This window comes from Vicia villosa, linkage group LG2, assembly GCF_029867415.1.
Source record: "Vicia villosa cultivar HV-30 ecotype Madison, WI linkage group LG2, Vvil1.0, whole genome shotgun sequence".
Classification (NCBI taxonomy): Eukaryota; Viridiplantae; Streptophyta; class Magnoliopsida; order Fabales; family Fabaceae; genus Vicia; species Vicia villosa.
The window spans coordinates 153413717-153432847 of record NC_081181.1 but is presented as its reverse complement, the minus strand read 5'-3'; the positions used below and the strand labels follow the sequence as shown (position 1 = coordinate 153432847).

The 19131-nt window shown below is 32.6% G+C and overlaps 3 protein-coding genes and 1 non-coding gene across 4 annotated transcripts; 3 read left to right on the top strand and 1 right to left on the bottom strand.

Annotated features, from left to right (window-relative positions):
- Window positions 1-3576: 3576 nt before the first annotated feature.
- On the top strand, window positions 3577-8196 carry LOC131650374 (uncharacterized). The gene is made up of 15 exons (XM_058920088.1): window positions 3577-3754; window positions 3844-3934; window positions 4233-4348; window positions 4511-4570; window positions 4678-4743; window positions 4972-5145; window positions 5233-5253; window positions 6175-6312; window positions 6625-6628; window positions 6730-6893; window positions 6983-7073; window positions 7157-7278; window positions 7383-7442; window positions 7516-7581; window positions 7677-8196. The coding sequence occupies exons 1-15, from the start codon at window positions 3698-3700 to the stop codon at window positions 7845-7847; spliced, it is 1401 nt and encodes a 466-aa protein (XP_058776071.1). The 5' UTR covers window positions 3577-3697; the 3' UTR covers window positions 7848-8196.
- Window positions 8197-10921: 2725 nt separating this feature from the next.
- Window positions 10922-13718, top strand: LOC131647109 (uncharacterized). Its single transcript, XM_058917021.1, has 5 exons — window positions 10922-11142; window positions 11231-11408; window positions 11497-11569; window positions 12236-12401; window positions 13060-13718. The coding sequence occupies exons 2-5, from the start codon at window positions 11255-11257 to the stop codon at window positions 13165-13167; spliced, it is 501 nt and encodes a 166-aa protein (XP_058773004.1). The 5' UTR covers window positions 10922-11142; window positions 11231-11254; the 3' UTR covers window positions 13168-13718.
- A 925-nt stretch (window positions 13719-14643) lies between these two features.
- TRNAT-AGU (transfer RNA threonine (anticodon AGU)) lies at window positions 14644-14717 on the top strand. Its single transcript has one exon. It is a non-coding gene; the product is annotated as a tRNA-Thr (tRNA).
- A 45-nt stretch (window positions 14718-14762) lies between these two features.
- LOC131652537 (hypothetical protein At1g04090-like) lies at window positions 14763-17812 on the bottom strand. Its single transcript, XM_058922419.1, has 2 exons — window positions 17463-17812; window positions 14763-16502 (listed from the first exon to the last, which is right to left on the bottom strand). The coding sequence occupies exons 1-2, from the start codon at window positions 17650-17652 to the stop codon at window positions 14893-14895; spliced, it is 1800 nt and encodes a 599-aa protein (XP_058778402.1). The 5' UTR covers window positions 17653-17812; the 3' UTR covers window positions 14763-14892.
- Window positions 17813-19131: the final 1319 nt, after the last annotated feature.

Sequence of the window (19131 nt, the reverse complement as noted above, 5' to 3'; positions counted from 1 at the left end):
CGCACTAAAGAAGATGAGGCTTAGATGTAGAAAAAACAGCTTCGAAAGATCTCAAAACCATAACAAATCGAAAAATCCCCAAACTTCAACAATACGAAGCTAAAATGAAAGGAAGACATTGGTTCACCGCCGCAAACGAAGAGCACCGGAGCTATACGACCACTTCCTAAAATGCTGAGAAAGAACCAATAATTATGACCGACTGTCATCCGCAAAGCTTCTAGCATCCATCACCAACTAACAAAAGTCCAACCGCCCCAAAAAGGGTTGAAGAGTGGTGAAGCTGCTTGGAGCATGCTCACCACCAGTGTGATGCTACATGAGGGAGGATGGTATTTTGGATTTGTGGAGGTTGGGTGAGGTGAAGAAAAGGTAAAAGGTAGTGGCTAAGAGAGAGAACAAAGAATGTATGTATTAGATCATCTCCCTTCACAAATAGGATCTACAATCAACAAAATAGGAAAATCAAACAAATGACATCTTATTTCACATCAAAATATTGATATAAAAAATGTTTTCCATAACCAGAATTCATTTTTAGCATTAATAACAAATTATCGAATCACTTTGAAAAATAAAAGAATTTATTTTACTTTTTTATTTACTAAAAAGAGGGCTTTAAGCCTTGAACGAAGCTACAAACACCTATGGAATCAGCCTCTAACATCTCTTTTAAATGATTAGGAGTAACATCAAAGTATAAGCCACCCTCTTTAAGATATCAATCGTCATTTACCAAAGCATTTGCGTGTTTGTTTCCTTCTCCATAGGAGTTAATACTTCATCAAGTATCTCTATTAGTCTCTTGATTTGCCTTAACAACGCACGTTTATCCATGCTATTAGAAACAACTTTCTCTATAGCCTTCATTACCTCCAACGAATCCTCTATGAAGGCCTAATCTATAAGTGTGCTTCAAACCTTCAAACACTCCCTACAGTTCCGCAACAAACGCACTGCACCTACCAAGATGTCTAGAGAAACACATATCCACTCCCCTCTATTGTTTCAAGATCTCTATAGAATTCATTATACTTGAGAAGAAGAAACTAATGTAATTATCGACTACCTAATTTTAGCATTTCTTAAAGCATTTCACAATGATTAGCTAGTTAAATTTATTATTTTTGAATGACATTTCATGAAATTGTGTGCAGGGTGTGCAAAATATTCGATTATAAGATAGAAATCCGTAATCATATTCAAATTTATTTTAAATATTTTAATATAATTAAATGATTATTAATCTATTTAGTTTATTAAATGGTTGATTATTCATCTATATTTTATTTTTCGATTTGATTATAATTCAGTTATTATACAAAACCACAAAATAAATTTGAATGTTTGACACAAATTTCATAAATACTCGGATCTAGATCCTCTTCATAATGTCTTCCTTCCCTTATCCCAATCATCTATTTATATTCCATCTCTCTTTTCAAAACTACCTTATCAAATTTATATTAATTATTAGCTATTGGATGAGGCAGTGGATGGATAGCTGCAGAAAGAGGCCGCAGGTGATCCATACACTAAATACTCTCTCTCTCTCTCTCTCTCTCTCTCTCTCTCTCCTCTCTCTCTCTCTCTCCCTCTCTCTCCTCTCTCTCTCTCTCCTCTCTCTCTCTCTCTCTCTCTCTCTCTCTCTCTCTCTCCTCTCTCTCTCTCTCTCTCTCTCTCTCTCTCTCTCTCTCTCTCTCTCTCTCTCTCTCTCTCTCTCTCTCTCTCTCTCTCATCTCTCTCTCTCTCTCTCTCTCTCTCTCTGCCACTGGAGACAATTTTCACAATCAAAAGTTGATGAAACTATTTCCACCACCAATACATACTCCCTTCGTTCCTGCAATGCAAAATTTAACTTTTTAGATTGATTGAATAAATGATGTATCTAATTTATATACATTATTTATTAAATGAATATAAAAAATCGAATTTGCTCATAAAAGGTGTAACTGAAAAAGAAAAAGCATAATATTCATATTTACTTTGGATTGTTATGAAATAGTTCAACTTCTTTTACCTATATTTCTTTATATTATATAACATATTTACGCATTTAGTAGTTGAGATTCTCTTCCTTCTACTTTCATTATGTCAATTTTTAAAAAATTCATGAAATACCATGAAACTAATTAACTAGTAATTAGAACCTAAAAAAGGTCTAGTAATTAAAAGGAATTTTATAGTTTATATTAATGCATAATTTTTTTAAAAATATTTTATATTATATTATAAATTTCTTTTTAGTTATTATCGTGTTTGATTTTTGATTTAAAGGTTGTTTAATATACTATAAGAGACATGATCAAATGATACTAAAATGTCAAACTTAGTAACACGATACTTCTGATAATTTTTCATCATATGTCTGTATAATAAAATGTACCGTTGGATTGAAATCTATTATCATATAGATCATACATGACAAATTTCACATCAATAAAAAATCATTTGTATGTTAAAGAGAATGAACAAAATTAACGGTTTTCATGAAATTTTGTAAGACGTTAGTTTTTATACACGTCGTTGACATATGTCAGATGATTTCTAATTGATGTTAAATTTTATATACAAGATCTATATGCTAATAGCTTTCAATCCAACCGAGAATTTTATTATATGGACATATGGTGAAGAGTTATTGGAGGTGTCATATTACTAAGTTTGATACCTTAGTTTCATTTAATCCTGTCCCATATTATAAATACATGTTTTATCTCTTACAATTTTGATAGAAAGATGTAATTGTTCAAGCGAACGAGAGGATGATTAGGGGTGAGAATAAATTAGACCAATTAATACTAGTCTACGACTTAATTTATGCAAGCCAATGGAAGACTATATTTTTTTTAAATAACAAAGTTTAGACTTTTTCATAATTTTATTTAGTTAAAAAAATTGGAGAAAAAAATATTTTAAACTTATCAGTCTGATCAAAGGTGGATAATTTTATTATATTATTATACTGTATATTGTATTTTGAATTAAATTCAATTAAAAACACTTTATAAACAATATCATAAATTGTTTTCATAAATTTTTCTTAACAAAACTTTTTATAGAACTTATATTACCACGTAAGCTCAATTAATTCAACGCAAATAAATTTTTAGTATTATTAAAATTTTAGTTTTAAAATTGAAATAAATATTATTTGAATAGTTTATTTATATATTTTTAAATAAAATTGATTTTTAAGTAGGCTAACATGCTAACCAAACTATCGAAAAGTTTCAAGTCAAGCCTAAAAATAAATTTATAATATACTACAATAGAGATAAAAACTTTCATATTTTTAACAGATTTAATTTAAGTTTGATAAAGCCTAAATCTATTCCGTCTATTGTCACCACTAATAACAATGGCGGCAAGCGGCGGCGTCATATAAAAAATATATATTTTTAAATTAAATTTAAATTTAAACAAAATTTGTTTTTAAAACCCTAACCCAAATTTGGAACCATAATTAAACCGGTTTAATAGTTCTGAAAAAACCAAACTATTAATTTGCATGTCTAAAATAGTCATTTCAGTTATCTAGTTTCTTTCTTTGTGTTTGAAACCTTTTTGTACTAGAAAAAATGAATATACTCTTGGTAAAGAAAGTTCTTAGAAAAAAGAAAGAAACGACGCTACCCTATTCCGTTGGGTCTTTTTCTTTCTTGTAATTCAATCTCTCTCTCTCTAGAAAGCTTCCATGGGTCAAGTTTTTCGGAAGCTCTTCGACACCTTTTTTGGCAACTCTGAGATGCGGGTACCTTCTTCTTTTTCATCTGTACTCTGAAAATTTGCTTGCTTAGTTGAATTTCTTACTGTATTCATCGATCTTCTTGTTTCTCACAGGTTGTGATACTTGGTCTAGATGCTGCCGGCAAAACTACTATACTCTACAAACTTCACATTGGAGAAGTTTTATCTACTGTTCCCACAATTGGTATGTCATTCTTGTTTTATTTGTTTGTTTGTTCATCTTGCATTGCATCCATGTTATGTGCTATTTTCTGTGTTGGTAGCTGAAAATTTGTGAAAGATGGTTTGTACCAAAGTAAATCTTATTCTGCAAATATATTGAGGTTTTTGGCTCAACAAACATATTTTTATAAACATTTGATTTAGGTTGTATACTTATTAGGGTTAGAACTTAGAACCCTAAACCTCTTGTTAAGAATGTTGTTTTTTTAGGTGGGTCTAAGTGTTGTTTTGTATGCTTATAAATTTTATTTGGCTTTCAGGTTTCAATGTGGAGAAAGTTCAGTATAAGAATGTTGTTTTCACAGTTTGGGATGTTGGAGGACAAGAGAAATTAAGGCCACTTTGGAGACATTATTTTAACAACACCGATGGTCTCGTAAGAATCAGTTTTCTTGCTTTTGCTTCTCTTTCTCAGTGAAAATTAAAATTGTGATATGTTGGCAGTTTTGTGAAAATTTCCTTCTTTCATCATTGTCAATATGTCCAATAGGCAAGGTAGCAAGGTTGATATTATATAAAGGTGTGTGAATTTATGCAGATTTATGTTATTGATAGCCTGGATCGTGAGAGAATAGGTCAAGCAAAGCTGGAGTTTCAGGTGGTACAATCAAATTTCACTATCATATTATATATGATCATAAGATGCCGTGTGCCCGTGTGTATTATTTTAAATAAACTCTAATTCGATTCATTGATTACCTGCAGGCAATCATAAATGACCCTTTTATGCTTAATAGTGTCATATTAGTGTTTGCAAACAAACAAGACCTGGTAAGTCATTGTTACTTTTTTTATTTCTGTTCTTTCTACTGCATGAGCTGACATTGTAGTTATCTCTGTGACCGTTCTTCCTGCTGTTTTTTTGTATGCATTAAGTAATCTTTAATACCCAGCCAAATTTTTGTTTTCTTGGTAAAAATACTCTTCTCCTACAATTTAAGTTTTGGTTTGTGGTCAAGTTTGGTCATAACTGTTTTATAGTATTTTCATCTTTTGTAGAGAGGAGCGATGACGCCAATGGAAGTATGTGAAGGACTAGGTCTCTTTGATCTAAAGAATAGAAAATGGCACATACAAGGCACCTGTGCTCTCAAGGGAGATGGCCTTTACGAGGGCTTGGACTGGTTGGCTTCGACTCTGAAGGCGATAAAAGCTGAAGGAACCTCATCCTTTTAATGGTCAAGGTTTGAACTATACTTTCTTTTGTTCACATTTTTGTGTATCATTTCATGACGTCATGTGTATTATTGTATATTGCAGGTAGGGATTGAAGATATTTTGGTCCGCGTCATTGACGAAAGAATGTAGAGTTTAGCTAGTTTCATTCAAGAATGTTGTAGAGGGCAGGAAAAGTTTTAATATAAACCCTGGTTGTGTAAATATACTAGACCACAACACTTCCAATCATGATATCATGATATATATTCAAAATGAAGTTGGAATTTGTGTATCTAGTATTGGATATATAGTGGGTTAGTTATTAGTTGGTGTTTGTTACTAGCTAGTTAATGCCTATACATAGGCTTGGGTAGTCAATTGTACTTAACTTTCTCATCTGTAATATTTTCACTACCATTAATACACAAGAGTTTCAAGCTTTTTTTTCTACCTTTTCCATGGATGCTATGTTTCATAACATGGTATAAGAGCAAATTTGGTATCCAGCTTAAGGGGAGTTTTCCGCCGCATTTTCTCATCTCTAAGTCTCAATTGCTCATTGTTCTCTTTTTCTTTGATCCCTATTAAACCAGAATTGATCCATATTCTTCGATTCTTGGTCTTCGATTTTGCAGTTGGAAGTTCTTACTTTGTTCTCCAGCATGGTTTCTATATTCTGTCTTAGGTGGTTAAGTGTAGATGATTCATAAGAAGATTCTCCGCCTGAGGATCCTGGCTTATGTGTTATGTCTTTGATCAATTGCATTTCAAAGATTAGAATGCTTAAGTGCTTGTTATCCTGGTGATTGAAAAGTCCCGGGGTTGGAAAACTATTGTTACTGCTACAATGATTGGAAGATAGATCCAAGTCCTTCCTTCATTGCATTTAAGTTCAAATGGAGATTGCTAATACTGATTGCTTTTGTTCATTGATTGTGGATCTCGTTTTAGCCTATTGACTCATGTTTGCTTATGTTAATCTGTAACTGAAGATTGTAGAACATAGTTGAGCTCTGTGACATGCTTCATTAGCTCTTGTTGTAGCTGTTGTTGTATATGAAGAAGAGAAAAAAAGCTACCCATGTAATTTTGGAAGATGATGTTGTTGAGATTGCATCCGCTAGTATTGTTTCATTAATTTTTGCCGCATTTGTTGCTATTGTTGACTTGCGTCAAGCACTGGCATGTTTGAGTTACATATTAGTGAGATTGGATTCCTCATCATCTCCAATTTTGTTATACCATATTCCACTCTGTATTCCTCCTTTTCATTTTTATTGAAATGAAGTAGTTTGATATCATGGTAAAAATAAGCTAGCAAATTGTAACTAGCCTGTTGGAGTGAAAACATGGAGCTACTTAAGTTATTTTGATGGGGTCAAAGGAATTAAGAAAAGGGAACAAGGTTGAAACTAATTCCAACAACCAAAACTATTGAACTTAAATTGATTCTGGAATTTTATATCAACCAAACATGCCATGTTGACTTGGCAGGCAAGTAAACAAAGTGTTTAATATTTTGAACGGGTCAATGGTTGGACCATGCGATTTCTGTAATATATTATTATGATCACCCTTAGAAGGAAGCAATTATTTAAGAAAGTACAAACTTCAAAGTCCAAACTTCAATCCCCTCTCTATCTGTTTCTGACTCTGGGCACAAATTGCAAATTCCTGAGCAGTTGATTGCAGATACAGATACAGACATGGGTCAAGCTTTTCGGAAGCTCTTTGACACCTTGTTTGGAAACTCTCAGATACAGGTACCAATCAACTATGAACTACTTATTCTATGAAATTTGTTTGTTTACTTGATTCCTTACTCACTATATTGATCTGCTTCTGATTACAGGTGCTGATGGTAGGTCTTGACAACGCTGGCAAAACAACTATACTCTATAAGCTTCAAATCGGAAAAGTTGTAACTACGATTCCTACTGTTGGTGGGTCTTGTTTTATAATTATCTTCATAATTAACTCACTATATGTTGTTTCTTTAGGGTTAAAAATTTATTTTGCCTTGCAGGTTTCAACGTGGAGAAAGTTGAGTATAAGAATGTTGATTTTACAGTTTGGGATGCTGGAAGCCAAGGACTATATAAATTAAGGCCACTTTGGAAGCACTATTTCGACAACAATGATTGTCTGGTAAGAATCAATTTCCTTGCTTTTATGTCTCTTTCCTTATTGAAAAGAAAATCCGCTGTGAAGTATTCAGTCTTTCACCTACGTTATTATGCGCCTTTATGCAGATTTATGTTGTTGATAGCACGGATCGTGAGAGAATCGATCAAGCAAAGCAGGAATTTCAGGTGATGAAATCAAATTTCAATAAAGTATTATATTATGTGTTGATAACTGAATTGATTCGTCGATTACTTGCAGGTAACCATAAATGAGCCTACGATGCTTAACAATATCATATTGGTGTTTGCTAACAAACAGGACCTGGTAAATCTATGTTTTTTTAATTCTGATTTTTTTTTAGTTTTGCTTTGTGCTTAAGTCATGGCCATGATTATCAAAATTTTCTTATTTTTACGTAGAAAGGAGCGATGACGCTGACGGAAGTATGTGAAGGACTAGGTCTGTTTGAACTGAGGAACAGAAAATGGTACATACAAGGAACTTGTGCTCTTAGGGGAGATGGCCTTTTTGAGGGCTTGGACTGGCTGGCTTCAACTCTGAAGGAGAAAAAGGCTGCTGAATACTCTTAAATATGAACCTCATCTTTTCAATTGTTCAGTTTCATTCAAGAATGCAGTAGAATATAGGAAACTTTTACGGTAAATGACTTCGCAATTTTGTGCAGAGTCTTTATTCAAACGAGATATCTTCTATGTGATAAACATGTCAACTGAAAAAAAATTGTCTAACGTAATTCATTAGTACTAAAGATATGATAAGATAAAAGAGAAAAGACTTTTGAAAACATTGTGTGTGCGCGCACATCTCAATTCCTTTTATAATAAATTGATCAAGACTAACAAACTTTAAGGGTATGACCAAACGAACTTTCACACTTTCATAACTTAAGTCTTCACGTCCCTTTAATAAAATTTAATATTTTTGATTAATAAAACTTATGTATTTGCTTGGATGCCATCATGAATTATTAGATAGTTGCAATCAACTCTCTTCTTTGGCAGTTGTCAGAAAAAAATTCTTGAGTCATTAATACCAAATGCCATTTGATTTATGGAGTTATAATCTTTTAAACTGCGTGAACAGTTGTCATCATAAAAACCAAATGACGGTAACTCTCTTCTTTGGCAGTTGTTAGGATTTTTTTTTAGTCATTAACACCAGATACCAAATGCTATTTGATTTATGGAATTATAATCTTTTAAACTGTGTGAATAATTGTCATCATAAATATCAAATGACGGTTATACATGCATATCATATCACATAGATTTACAACTTCAACTTCTTCTTTGCACAACTCAAACAACTTTAATTTCTTGTTGATTTTGAACCTCTACCATTGAAATTTGAGTATAAATAACGCTACTATTAACTCTCTCCATGTCTATAAAAACATTAGGTATCATTAGAATAAGCAAGAATCATAGAACAAAACAATAAACTATAAATAACATGGAAAATAACAAAAAAAATTGAAATTGCTAATAATTTGACTCCAAACACATCTAACAGAATAACATAATATTCCTTTACCCTAGCAACATGTCCTTGCAAATTTAAATGCAATGATCTTCACTCTAGTCTAAGTTCACACCTTCATAAATAAATAATTGCTAACTTATCCTCAAATTCCACTTAAATCTAATGCTTACTCAACTAAAACTTGGTTAAGGTATGAATCACAACTAACAATAATTAACTATTTTATTATTAAAATACAATTAGCCTTTTTATAAATATAATGGTGTAATGTATAAAAACATAATCATGACCACCTTCATATTTTTTTGAAAAAATTAAAATATATTAATAACATTTTAAACGCAACTCATTATTCTTTTTAACCCCTTTCAAAAATCATTATTCTTTTTAATCACCTTTATAAAATTAAGCACTATGTATATTTTATATTAATTTTAGTGTGTTTCTACATCATTTTGCTCTTCCGCAAATTTGACAATATTAGATTTTTTTGCACAGTTGTTTAAAAAGTTGTGTGCCTAAATCCGAGTCATCCTCAATCGACATCAAATTACTCTATAGTCTATACTTTAAAAGACTAGTAAAATTCCTGTATATATAACTGCAACATGTGAGTGGTAGGTTAATCACAAGGCACAAACAATAGGTGAAAGTACACTCACTTCTCTTAAAATTTATTTAAATGACACGAACCTCTCCCCCCTCTAATTTTAAAATATGTACTAATCTCCTCTGAGTTTACATATACCAATAGAATCCATTAGTGACAAACTAACATAAACAATAATAGGTGAAAAGTACACCCAACTATTTCACCCTTCATACTTTTGGTTCTCTTTTCTTGTGATAAGACACCCAACTATTTCATCCTTCACACTTTTGATTGTGTTTGTTATGTTTTTCTTCCGCTACAAATTCACACCAAACTCATATCTCAATTTATTAAATGTCTTTCTCTTTCTCTTGATTACTCATCTCATCAAAGATTTCTTATGCTATGATCCTAATTTTCATATGATTTGAGTTTATAGAAATGTCATCTTTCAAGAATATACATAATTTTTTCCACTAAAGAAGACACTCATTCCTTAATAAAAAAAAAATGTGTTTTGCTATTATTTTCTAACATTTTTGTAGAACAAACGCATCAATCTTTCCTAGTCTACCAAAGACGTCCAATTGTACCATCAACCTTCCCAATCATTCTCGGGCTGTCGATCCGACATTTTAGCAAGAACTAGCCTCCTTACGTTGTAATACTACATTTGTTAACCACAGACAAGTATGACTTTTCAGATCCTTTATCGTTGACACCAACTTTAACATTTATACATATTCCTTCTTCATATAAACAGACTATAAAGCATAAGGATGCTGCACAAACTGAATTTTTGACAGTAGAGGAAAATCGTGGCAAATTCATCATCTAGATGTAAAATTGTCTTTCTCCTTGTGACCTTAAAGAAGATGTCTACTTCAAATTTTCTATTTATATGCTCTCGTTACCTAATAGTGTTTGCAAACTAAAGTGTTCTTTGTATGGACTAAAATCGACACCAAAATTGTGGTTTAAAAAGTTTAGAACAACACTATTTGACTTCTCCTTTATTCAAAGTAGCTATGATCCATCTGTATTTCTACAAAAGCAATCTCAAAATGAATTGTGATACTTCTTATTTACATGGACGACATTGTTGTTACCGTCTCAAATCAATAGGGTGTCACTGCAATCAAACAATTGATGTATACAACTTTCCATATGAAAGATCTTTGACAACTTCGATTTCTTGGGATTAGAAGTACACTTCCAACAATAAGGTATGTTTGTCACTCAATGATGCAATTTCGCGTGACACTATTGTGGAAGTTAATGTAAATCTACATAGGGATGATGGAAAACTCCTACAAGACCAACTTTTTAACGAAAGTTGATTGGAAGCCTTGTCTACCTAACTATCACAAGATCTAATATCCCATTTGTTGTTTATACGATTAGTTGTGTGGTTGTTCACACGGTTAGTAAGGCTAACTAACACAAATTTATAAATTTAATTAAAATTATTTGTTTAATCATATACTTAATAATAATCTAATTAAAGTTTATATTACATTTAACATAAATGAAGTGTATATAGAATTAAAGATGAGAGGTGAGAAAGGTTTAGAGAGTGAAAAAGAACCCAAATGAAAAAAAAAAAAGTGATTTTGTTATCCCAACCAATTATTGAAAAAATGTGGTTCAGTATACTAAAACCCTAAAACCCTAAAAGAAACATCAACAGCTCCCTCCATCGAATCGCCGCCGCTCGTCGGAGAAACCTGTCCAGGCGGATCTTCCATTCTTTCAATCTTGTTTGCCACAATTTTTGCTTCCGCCACTGTGTAATTCTCATTTCAATTTTCATTTTTACGTTTCTTCATTGTACTTTCATTCACCATTTTCTTCTTGATTTGGTTTGGTTTGGTTCAGATGGTTGAAATTTGAGATACATCCATGGGAACAATAAACTCTCTATGGAATTTTACTAAAAAATTCGTTACAATTGGTCTCATTACTGTCACTGTTTCTGATCGTTATGTCACTGTTGTTCCGGTTCGAGGTGGCTCTATGTCTCCCACTTTTAACCCTAAAACTGATTCTTTCACAGGTTTTTTTCTGACACTTTTCTTCATATACACATTTATAGGTTTTTACTTCATACAATTGCGGATTTGATTTTTGATTGTGTGTTGCAGATGACTATGTCTTGGTTGAGAGATTTTGCCTTGAGAAGTACAAGTTTTCACACGGTGACGTCGTTATCTTCCGGTAATAATCTCGTTTATCATCCTTTTCCTTGTATTATTTGACTTACTTTTACATTTCTTTTGCCGTATTTCCTTTGTATATGATTGTTTGTTTGGATAAACAACTTAATTATTTGCTTTTAACGTTAGTGTTTATCCTATAAGTGCTTATGTATAAGCTATTTTTATGACAGTTAAAATAAAGTCAGGTTGTCTTTAGATGAGTTATGAGTTGCTTTCATAAGCTATCTTGGAGAATTTATGAGAAAAATTTGAAACCAACTTGTAGATATTTCATAAGCTGATTATATAGGCTCTCCCAAACGGTCTCATTATTGTGTACTACTTGCTTAAATAAGCCAAATCTAGATTAGAAAATGTCGGAAATTTAATTTAATTAGTTTAACCGGTAATGGTAGAACTAGGTGAATTTGCCGCTATGAAACCTTCATATTGTTTTAACAATGCAAAGCATGTATTTTGGATCAATATTGTGTTTGTGTAGAAGCTATTGATATGGGATGGTTATAGAAATTAATGATGTATGATTTGTATAATCATGTGCTAATTTATGATATTTTGAACTAACAAAAAAGATAAATTTTGTTTTATTTTAATTTATAATTGAAACCTAAGTTGTTGTTTTTAGAAGTTGTTATTAACATGACACAACCTGGAACTTTTGTAGTTCACCATTGAATTACAAGGAGACACACATAAAGAGAATACTTGCTTTACCGAACGAGTGGTTTGTTACTCGTCATAACAATGATGTAACAAGGATTCCAGAAGGACATTGTTGGGTCGAGGGAGACAATGCAACTTCTAGCATGGATTCAAAATCATATGGATCTGTAAGTTGCTACTATCTCTTTCAGTTTCTATCATGACAATGTTAAGATATGCAAATTGAAGCAAGAAAAGTACAGCTTAATAAAAAAACATTGTAGTATTGCATTGTGAAAAACCTAAACATTTCCTTGCATTAGCACTAGAAAATTAGAAACCATAGCTCATAAAAGTTACAATGCAAAACATGACTAGTCAAGTTTCTATTATTTTAATAGCAGTTTTGTTGACTTATTCAAATCAAAAGCAATATGGGCTAAGAGTTTCTTTGGTTAATTTTGTATCCTTAGATTGCATTGCTTAATGTATTTAAGCACAATGATGTTCACAATAGGTTCACCACCGGATCAACTCAGTATTTTCATTCCACCCATATCTTTCATATTTGTCCAAAACTAGCCAATAGTCATGTCATTTGGCCCACCTAGACAAAGCTTAATATCAGCTTATTTATATATCAATCATTTGCTAAAATTGTTATTTTAAATTAGCAAATGAAGTAGTTAGGAGTACTACAATGTAAGCCTTACCAGAAATTTTCTATTGATGCCCTGTTGTGGAATTTGTTAATGCTGTGATATGAGCGATACGAATGCGATTTCGCATGAATTTTCTTTGAAACCTCTAATAAGTTTGGTGACTGACTGGCAATTTTGTTTGCAGGTTCCTTTGGGTCTAGTTCGAGGAAGGGTTACCCATGTTGTGTGGCCTCCTCATAGAATAGGAGCCGTCAAAAATACTAAAACAGAAGCAATACTACCTTCTCAATGATTGGATCTTAATGCTATTGTCTAACCTCTTCAAACAATAGGTGCCATGAAAAGAACTTCACACTAGAAGTACATCCTTTGATCTCTAATGTTGTTCCCTCTGGTGGGAAAACCATTTTTTACTCAACTGGTCCTTATGTAGAGAAGTGACCAACCCATTTATTGATTGGATTAGTATATACTGTGAAACTCTTCATTTTGATTACATTTTAAGCAAAGTAACCTTAAGATGTTACAAATAAGATGTGATCATGTGAATGATAGCTTAATTTTTCATTTTGCTTTATTTTCAAGATAGTAAAGCCACAATTCAGAGGTGCCAATAAGTTTCTTAGTCCAAACGTGTTGTTTACCATTGTGTTCAAATATATAGAGTGTAGAGCACCCAACTTTAATTGTTGTTTCTCAATGGGTGGAGGGGTTATAGGTGCACCAATAATTTGGGATGGGGATGGTTGTTGCTTGTTACTGAACAGCTAAAGATGCCATAATTAGTGAAATTGTAGGCATAATTTGTACTTCAAGCACTTCAAATTAAAAGTCATTTTACAAGAGAATGTCGTTTTGAAATATAAGTTTACAATTTTAACGAAACACTAATGTTAAAATTCCTATCATACTCTTTAATGTTATTTTTTATTTTTCTATTTTTTAAAATTTCTTTTTTATGTTATAAATGAAGAATAATTTTATTAATAAATTAATTATTTCTTTTTTAAAAAAAATTATTATATTGTCTAACCTTGTAAGATTGATGAAAGCGTATTATAATTTACTAAAATATGCTAAACATTCAAACGCTCATATAGATGATTATAACATGGAATTATTGATGTTTTGGTGAATCATGGTTGAAAATTTTGATCTGGATATAAAAATAGAAAATTCACTTCCTAGTCCAAAAAATTGTATTACAATTTCAATCTCCAAAAATTCTCTAAAAAGGGATAAATTTGTCTGAGACATTTTAAGTAACAAAATTATCACATCCACTGAGTTATGTGAAGCTCAAATTTTGAGTTAACTAGAAAAATCCTGAAAATATAAAATAAAATAAGTATTTCAAAACATTTTAGTATATTTTAAAACAAAAATAGGTTTAAACTTTATGAATTATGGATTAAAGTGTTAATGATTTAGCTTTCTATGATGAATAGATTAAATAATCATTTAATAGCATAGTTTGACAATAAATTAGTTTTCTATCACCATTTTTTATTTTTGAAATGAAACATGGTTATAAAACAACTAATTTAATGTTAAGAATAATTTGTGTTCATAAGCTGAGAATCAAAATATAACTAGGTAAAGCATGTTTTTAGAGGAATAATATAACTATGTTAAGAAAAATGTGTACAAAAACTTTCATCCTTTAAGGAGAGAATTATACAATGTACGTGTATGGTGAGGAATTTCATTCGATTGAGGCAGATGTATACAATTATTTTTACTGTAATTTTCGGAGTTTAAGCATCAAGCTTTCATAGCTCAGTTGGTTAGAGCACCCGTTTAGTAAGCGGGAGGTCTTGAGTTCAACTCTCAATGAAAGCAAATTATCAATTTTTTTTTCCTCGTTTCTCTGATTTTTCAAAACTGTACTCAACACACAACCTTTTTCACTATATATATGTGAAAGAATTTGAATATACACAAGTATCTAGCCAAACAATTACAACACTCTTAGCAACAAAAAAGAAATTGCTTATTTGAATAATAAAATATAACTTCACCATCTTTCATCCCCTATCCAGTAATTTTTCTCTTTTGGCCCTGTAGGACCTTCCTCACCATACAGTTCCAGTGGAAGCTTTTTAAACAAATTACCACATGAATTTCCAAATCTTATAGGAAGAGCATTTAATCTCCTATCAAGCTCAGTTTTTGAATCATACACAATTCTAGGACCCCACACTCTCATATACTGCAACCATTGAGGCTCTTTCACAACATCTCCTAAATACTCAGCTGCAACAACCTCGTAACGAACACTCGAATCCACGCGCAGATTACTTCGACTAGCATCGTTCCTAATTCCAATCCCAAGTTTTGAAGATCCTTGAATAAATGTTCCAGCATGAGGGTAACTAGCATGTCCGTTTTTCGACGAGTACACAATAGCTTTATTGCCATCAATATACTCTAACTCATGTGCATCAACCCATTTACCACCACTGTGCTGCGAGAAATATATACTCCAAAGCTCTCCACTGAAATTGCATATTCTAAGTGTGAAATGCTCCCAATCACCTACATGTGCACCAACTTTGCTAAAACCCATGTTTTTAATACTGAATTTCAGAGTAGAGGGTCCATTGAAAGGACAGAAAATCCACATAACAATGTCTGTGAATGTTCCGCCAAATGCTGGCTTCACATGAACATAAAGCTTAGCACTTTCCAAGTCCCCGTGTTTGATAAACTCTCTTCTAATATCATCATTCGGCAAATCTATCCAAAATTCTCCATCATTTGTTCCTCCACCTGGCAAATTTGACCCACCTTCATCAATAGCCTCGCCTTTAGACATGCCCTTTCGATACAAAAGGGCTCCGTTGCTGAAAAACCAATCAACAGAAGAAGGCAGGTAAACCTCCTTGGGATGAAAGAAAACAGTAGGACCATAATGCTCTATAATTGCATGTATTTGGTCAATCCGTGGCATTGCCGGTAGCGTTGGGTTCAAATTCTTCAAGCACACAACAGGTAACTCTTCCCCCTTGTTCCAACAACAACTACTGCAGAAAAAAGTCCCTACCGAAACTCCTGTCCCTAACATGCCGCGGTTACAGGGTCTCAAGTTCCAAATCCAAAATGGAAACTCGGGAGTTATAGATCCAGCATCAAGTAATGAGCAGTAAGGTTCACATTTATCAGTTAAGTCAACACGAACGCAGCTGATTTCATCTAAATTAGGCTTGTCATGGCTGTTAGTAACTAAGTAGCCAAGAGCCTTGTATCCTTCAGGAGGTTGAGGTAGCCAAAAGTAAGCAGCAGAATCAACAGGCATAGCAATTTTCTTTCTTCCTGAATTAGTACACCACACTAGAGTATAATCAATAGGGTTCGTTAAAGCGGGTAATTTTTTGTTATTGCAAATGTTATATGATGAATTTTCCACTTGTTTAGCAACAAGTACAAAACCCCATAAAGGCTTGTTGCTAGGTTGACAATAGTGACCAAGGATATGAAACCCATCTGGTATTCTCGCAGGTTTATAAAATGCAACAGCTTTACTATGCTCCACTATCACATTGCTGTTCCAAACAAACTCAAATTCAGTGACTTTAGATACTTCAATTTCACCAAGGTTCACAATTCCAGAAGCAAAATCCCCTCCTGTAAAGTAATCGCCACATACAACCATTAGAAGAAAGATCAATCATTTGTTAACTAATGAGCAAACCAGAGTTAACTTGATTAGAATAAAGGTCCCACTATAGTTAATCTTACACACTTCAATTACACTAACCATATTTAACTTCATTACAAGAAATGTCTTATATAGTTCATCTGATTAGAGGAAATGCAAAAATAATTATCGACTAATGACCTAACCATAGTTAATTGATCATAATAAAGGTCATACATTTGTTGATCAATGACCTGAACATGGTTAACCTAATTAAGAAAAATTTGTTAACTAAATAAGGTACTAATGCATAATGAATTAAAAGGAAGTAACTCTAGTTGTTTCCGTCTTGGTCAAGGCCGAAACTACATAAAACTGGGTCACCCAAACCTTAGGAAGCAAGGCGGACTAGGAGATGGACATACCCTAAAAATATAGAGGACCTGATCAACCTTCCACCGCCAGTTGGATACTGAAGATCATGGGATCACAGAACATTTGTCCTATGAGACAGTTGTCCCAAAGAAGGTTACAGTGCCTTCAGATCCTAAAACCTAACAAAAAAAAAAAGGCCTAGCACGGGTGTATACTATTCTAAAACCCTAAACCTCGCATTTAGGGCTGTATCAAACTTGATCGCCGGAGTGTTTGCTGATACACCTCACCACCAGGTGTATTACAAAGACTTTAGACAACGCTACAATCATCATCAACAACAGTTGAATAAAAAAAAGGTCTAATCAAATCAATAGTTAAGTTGATTGATTTGTTCTAATCAAGTTAACATGGTAGTAACTAAATTAATCATCACATATAAACAATTGCATAATTCAGAGACATAGACACACACAATATATTTGAAATGAAAGAATGGTTTAATCAAACAAGAAAATTAGAGACATAAGATAAAAAATAAAACATGTGTGTTTGGCGGTGTAATGATTTACCTTTGGGCCATTCGGGAAGAGGAGTTGGAAGAGAAAAAGCATGAAGAAGATGATGATCGGCGTTGGGTTTGGAAGGTAAACACCAGTTGAATTTGGAGCGAAGCATACGGAGAAATTGGGGAGAGAGAATAAAGTAAACAAGTGTTAGAAATCGGTTCTTGAGATTGATCAGAGTTGTTGTTATCACCATCGTGAACGAATGAACTGAAATTAACTAATAATCAAATTTGGAATAGTAATTAAGAAAGAAGCATCGTTTTCAAGTGAAGATTGAAGAGGGACCTTCTTTCTTTGTCGACACTGAGATGATGATGATCGACATGTTTGCGTGTTAATTAATTATTCACTCGCTGTTTGCTTCTCGCTTTTTCCTTTCACCTTTACTTTATTACAAGTTTCCTTCTCGTTCTTTCCTTTTCTTTCTTTTTTGTCTTATTTGATAAATAAATTTGTAATTTTATCTTTGTTTTTTTGTTTTTTTATTTTATATAAAAAACCAGCATTATGAACATGGGAAAATAAACAAGTTCTAAAAGAAGCTTTTGGACAGTGGTGTTAATTAAATTCCAAGAGATTTAAACTATAAAATACATAGTGCATCTTTTAAAGTTCAAATACATCACTCCCATAATTGAGTTTGTGTGATTTTTTAATGAAATTTTTCGGGTCGAATGCAAGACTTCAAAAAAAATTCAATAATAAGTGTTAAAAGTGAGGTTTTGTCGAATATGCAAACTCTTTTCTCTGTCAAAGGCACGTAATCATTCCCTCCATCGAATTTATCACCATTGATATTTAATCGAACAATTATTTGCACAATGCGTTGAATTATTCACGTGTGGTTCTAACTGTCCATACCATATACGGATTGCATTGCATCATTTTAGATATTCAATTCATTCTCACTCTCATACTATTTCTCACATCATAATTGACTTATGCGTTGAAATGGTAACCTAGCAACTTCACTTCCTCTCCTACGTACCAAAACCTTGATCCACCATACGAAAGTGTTATTTCACTACTTCATCACACTTGTGATTTCCGAACAGAATAGTGGCATCATCTATGAAAAACGACTCTTGATTCTCATTGTTTCCCCATAAAAACCATCATCTCCATGCCATGCGTCGCCGATCTTCTCTCTCAAGTCACTGAACTTCTTCTTTCAAGTCACTTACCTTACCTCTTCCTCAAACAAATCAAATAACAAACTTTAGAATTCATGGTAACATAAAAAAAATAGGTTTTTTCTTTACCCACCTCCCTATGGGGGTCACCCCCAGCGAAAAACCCAGTTTACCCCTGCTTCGGAAATGAACTTCCGAAGTAATTTTTTTTTAAAAATTTTCTCAGACTTCGGAAGTTCATCTCCGAAAACACCAAATGGGAGGTGTTTTCGGAGATGAACTTCCGAAAACACCTTTTTTCAGATTTTGGGGGGTTTCGAAAATGAACTTCCGAATTATGCAGAAACTGTGTTTTTTTTTTATGATTTTGGAATTAAAGATAGACGGCAAATAAAATAATCGATATATAAACAGAAAATACTAATATACTAATATGATAAGAAAAGTGATATATACAAACCAATCCGATTCAAATCCAAATAATAATAGTCTACGAAAGATACAATCCGAAAACAAAAAAAAAATAAACCCGACCACTA

What these genes read in the sequence shown, in the direction of transcription:
- LOC131650374 (XM_058920088.1), top strand. Translation starts at nt 3,698, where the DNA reads ATGGGTCAAGTTTTTCGGAAGCTCTTCGACACCTTTTTTGGCAACTCT. An exon ending in TTAACAACACCGATGGTCTC is followed by an intron (nt 4,349 to 4,510) that starts GTAAGAATCAGT and finishes GAATTTATGCAG; the next exon opens with ATTTATGTTATTGATAGCCT. An exon ending in TAGGGATTGAAGATATTTTG is followed by an intron (nt 5,254 to 6,174) that starts GTCCGCGTCATT and finishes CTCTTGTTGTAG; the next exon opens with CTGTTGTTGTATATGAAGAA.
- LOC131647109 (XM_058917021.1), top strand. Translation starts at nt 11,255, where the DNA reads ATGGGAACAATAAACTCTCTATGGAATTTTACTAAAAAATTCGTTACA. An exon ending in GGTGACGTCGTTATCTTCCG is followed by an intron (nt 11,570 to 12,235) that starts GTAATAATCTCG and finishes GAACTTTTGTAG; the next exon opens with TTCACCATTGAATTACAAGG. An exon ending in ATTCAAAATCATATGGATCT is followed by an intron (nt 12,402 to 13,059) that starts GTAAGTTGCTAC and finishes TTTTGTTTGCAG; the next exon opens with GTTCCTTTGGGTCTAGTTCG.
- LOC131652537 (XM_058922419.1), bottom strand. Translation starts at nt 17,652, where the DNA reads ATGGTGATAACAACAACTCTGATCAATCTCAAGAACCGATTTCTAACA. An exon ending in TCTTCCCGAATGGCCCAAAG is followed by an intron (nt 16,503 to 17,462) that starts GTAAATCATTAC and finishes ATTACTTTACAG; the next exon opens with GAGGGGATTTTGCTTCTGGA.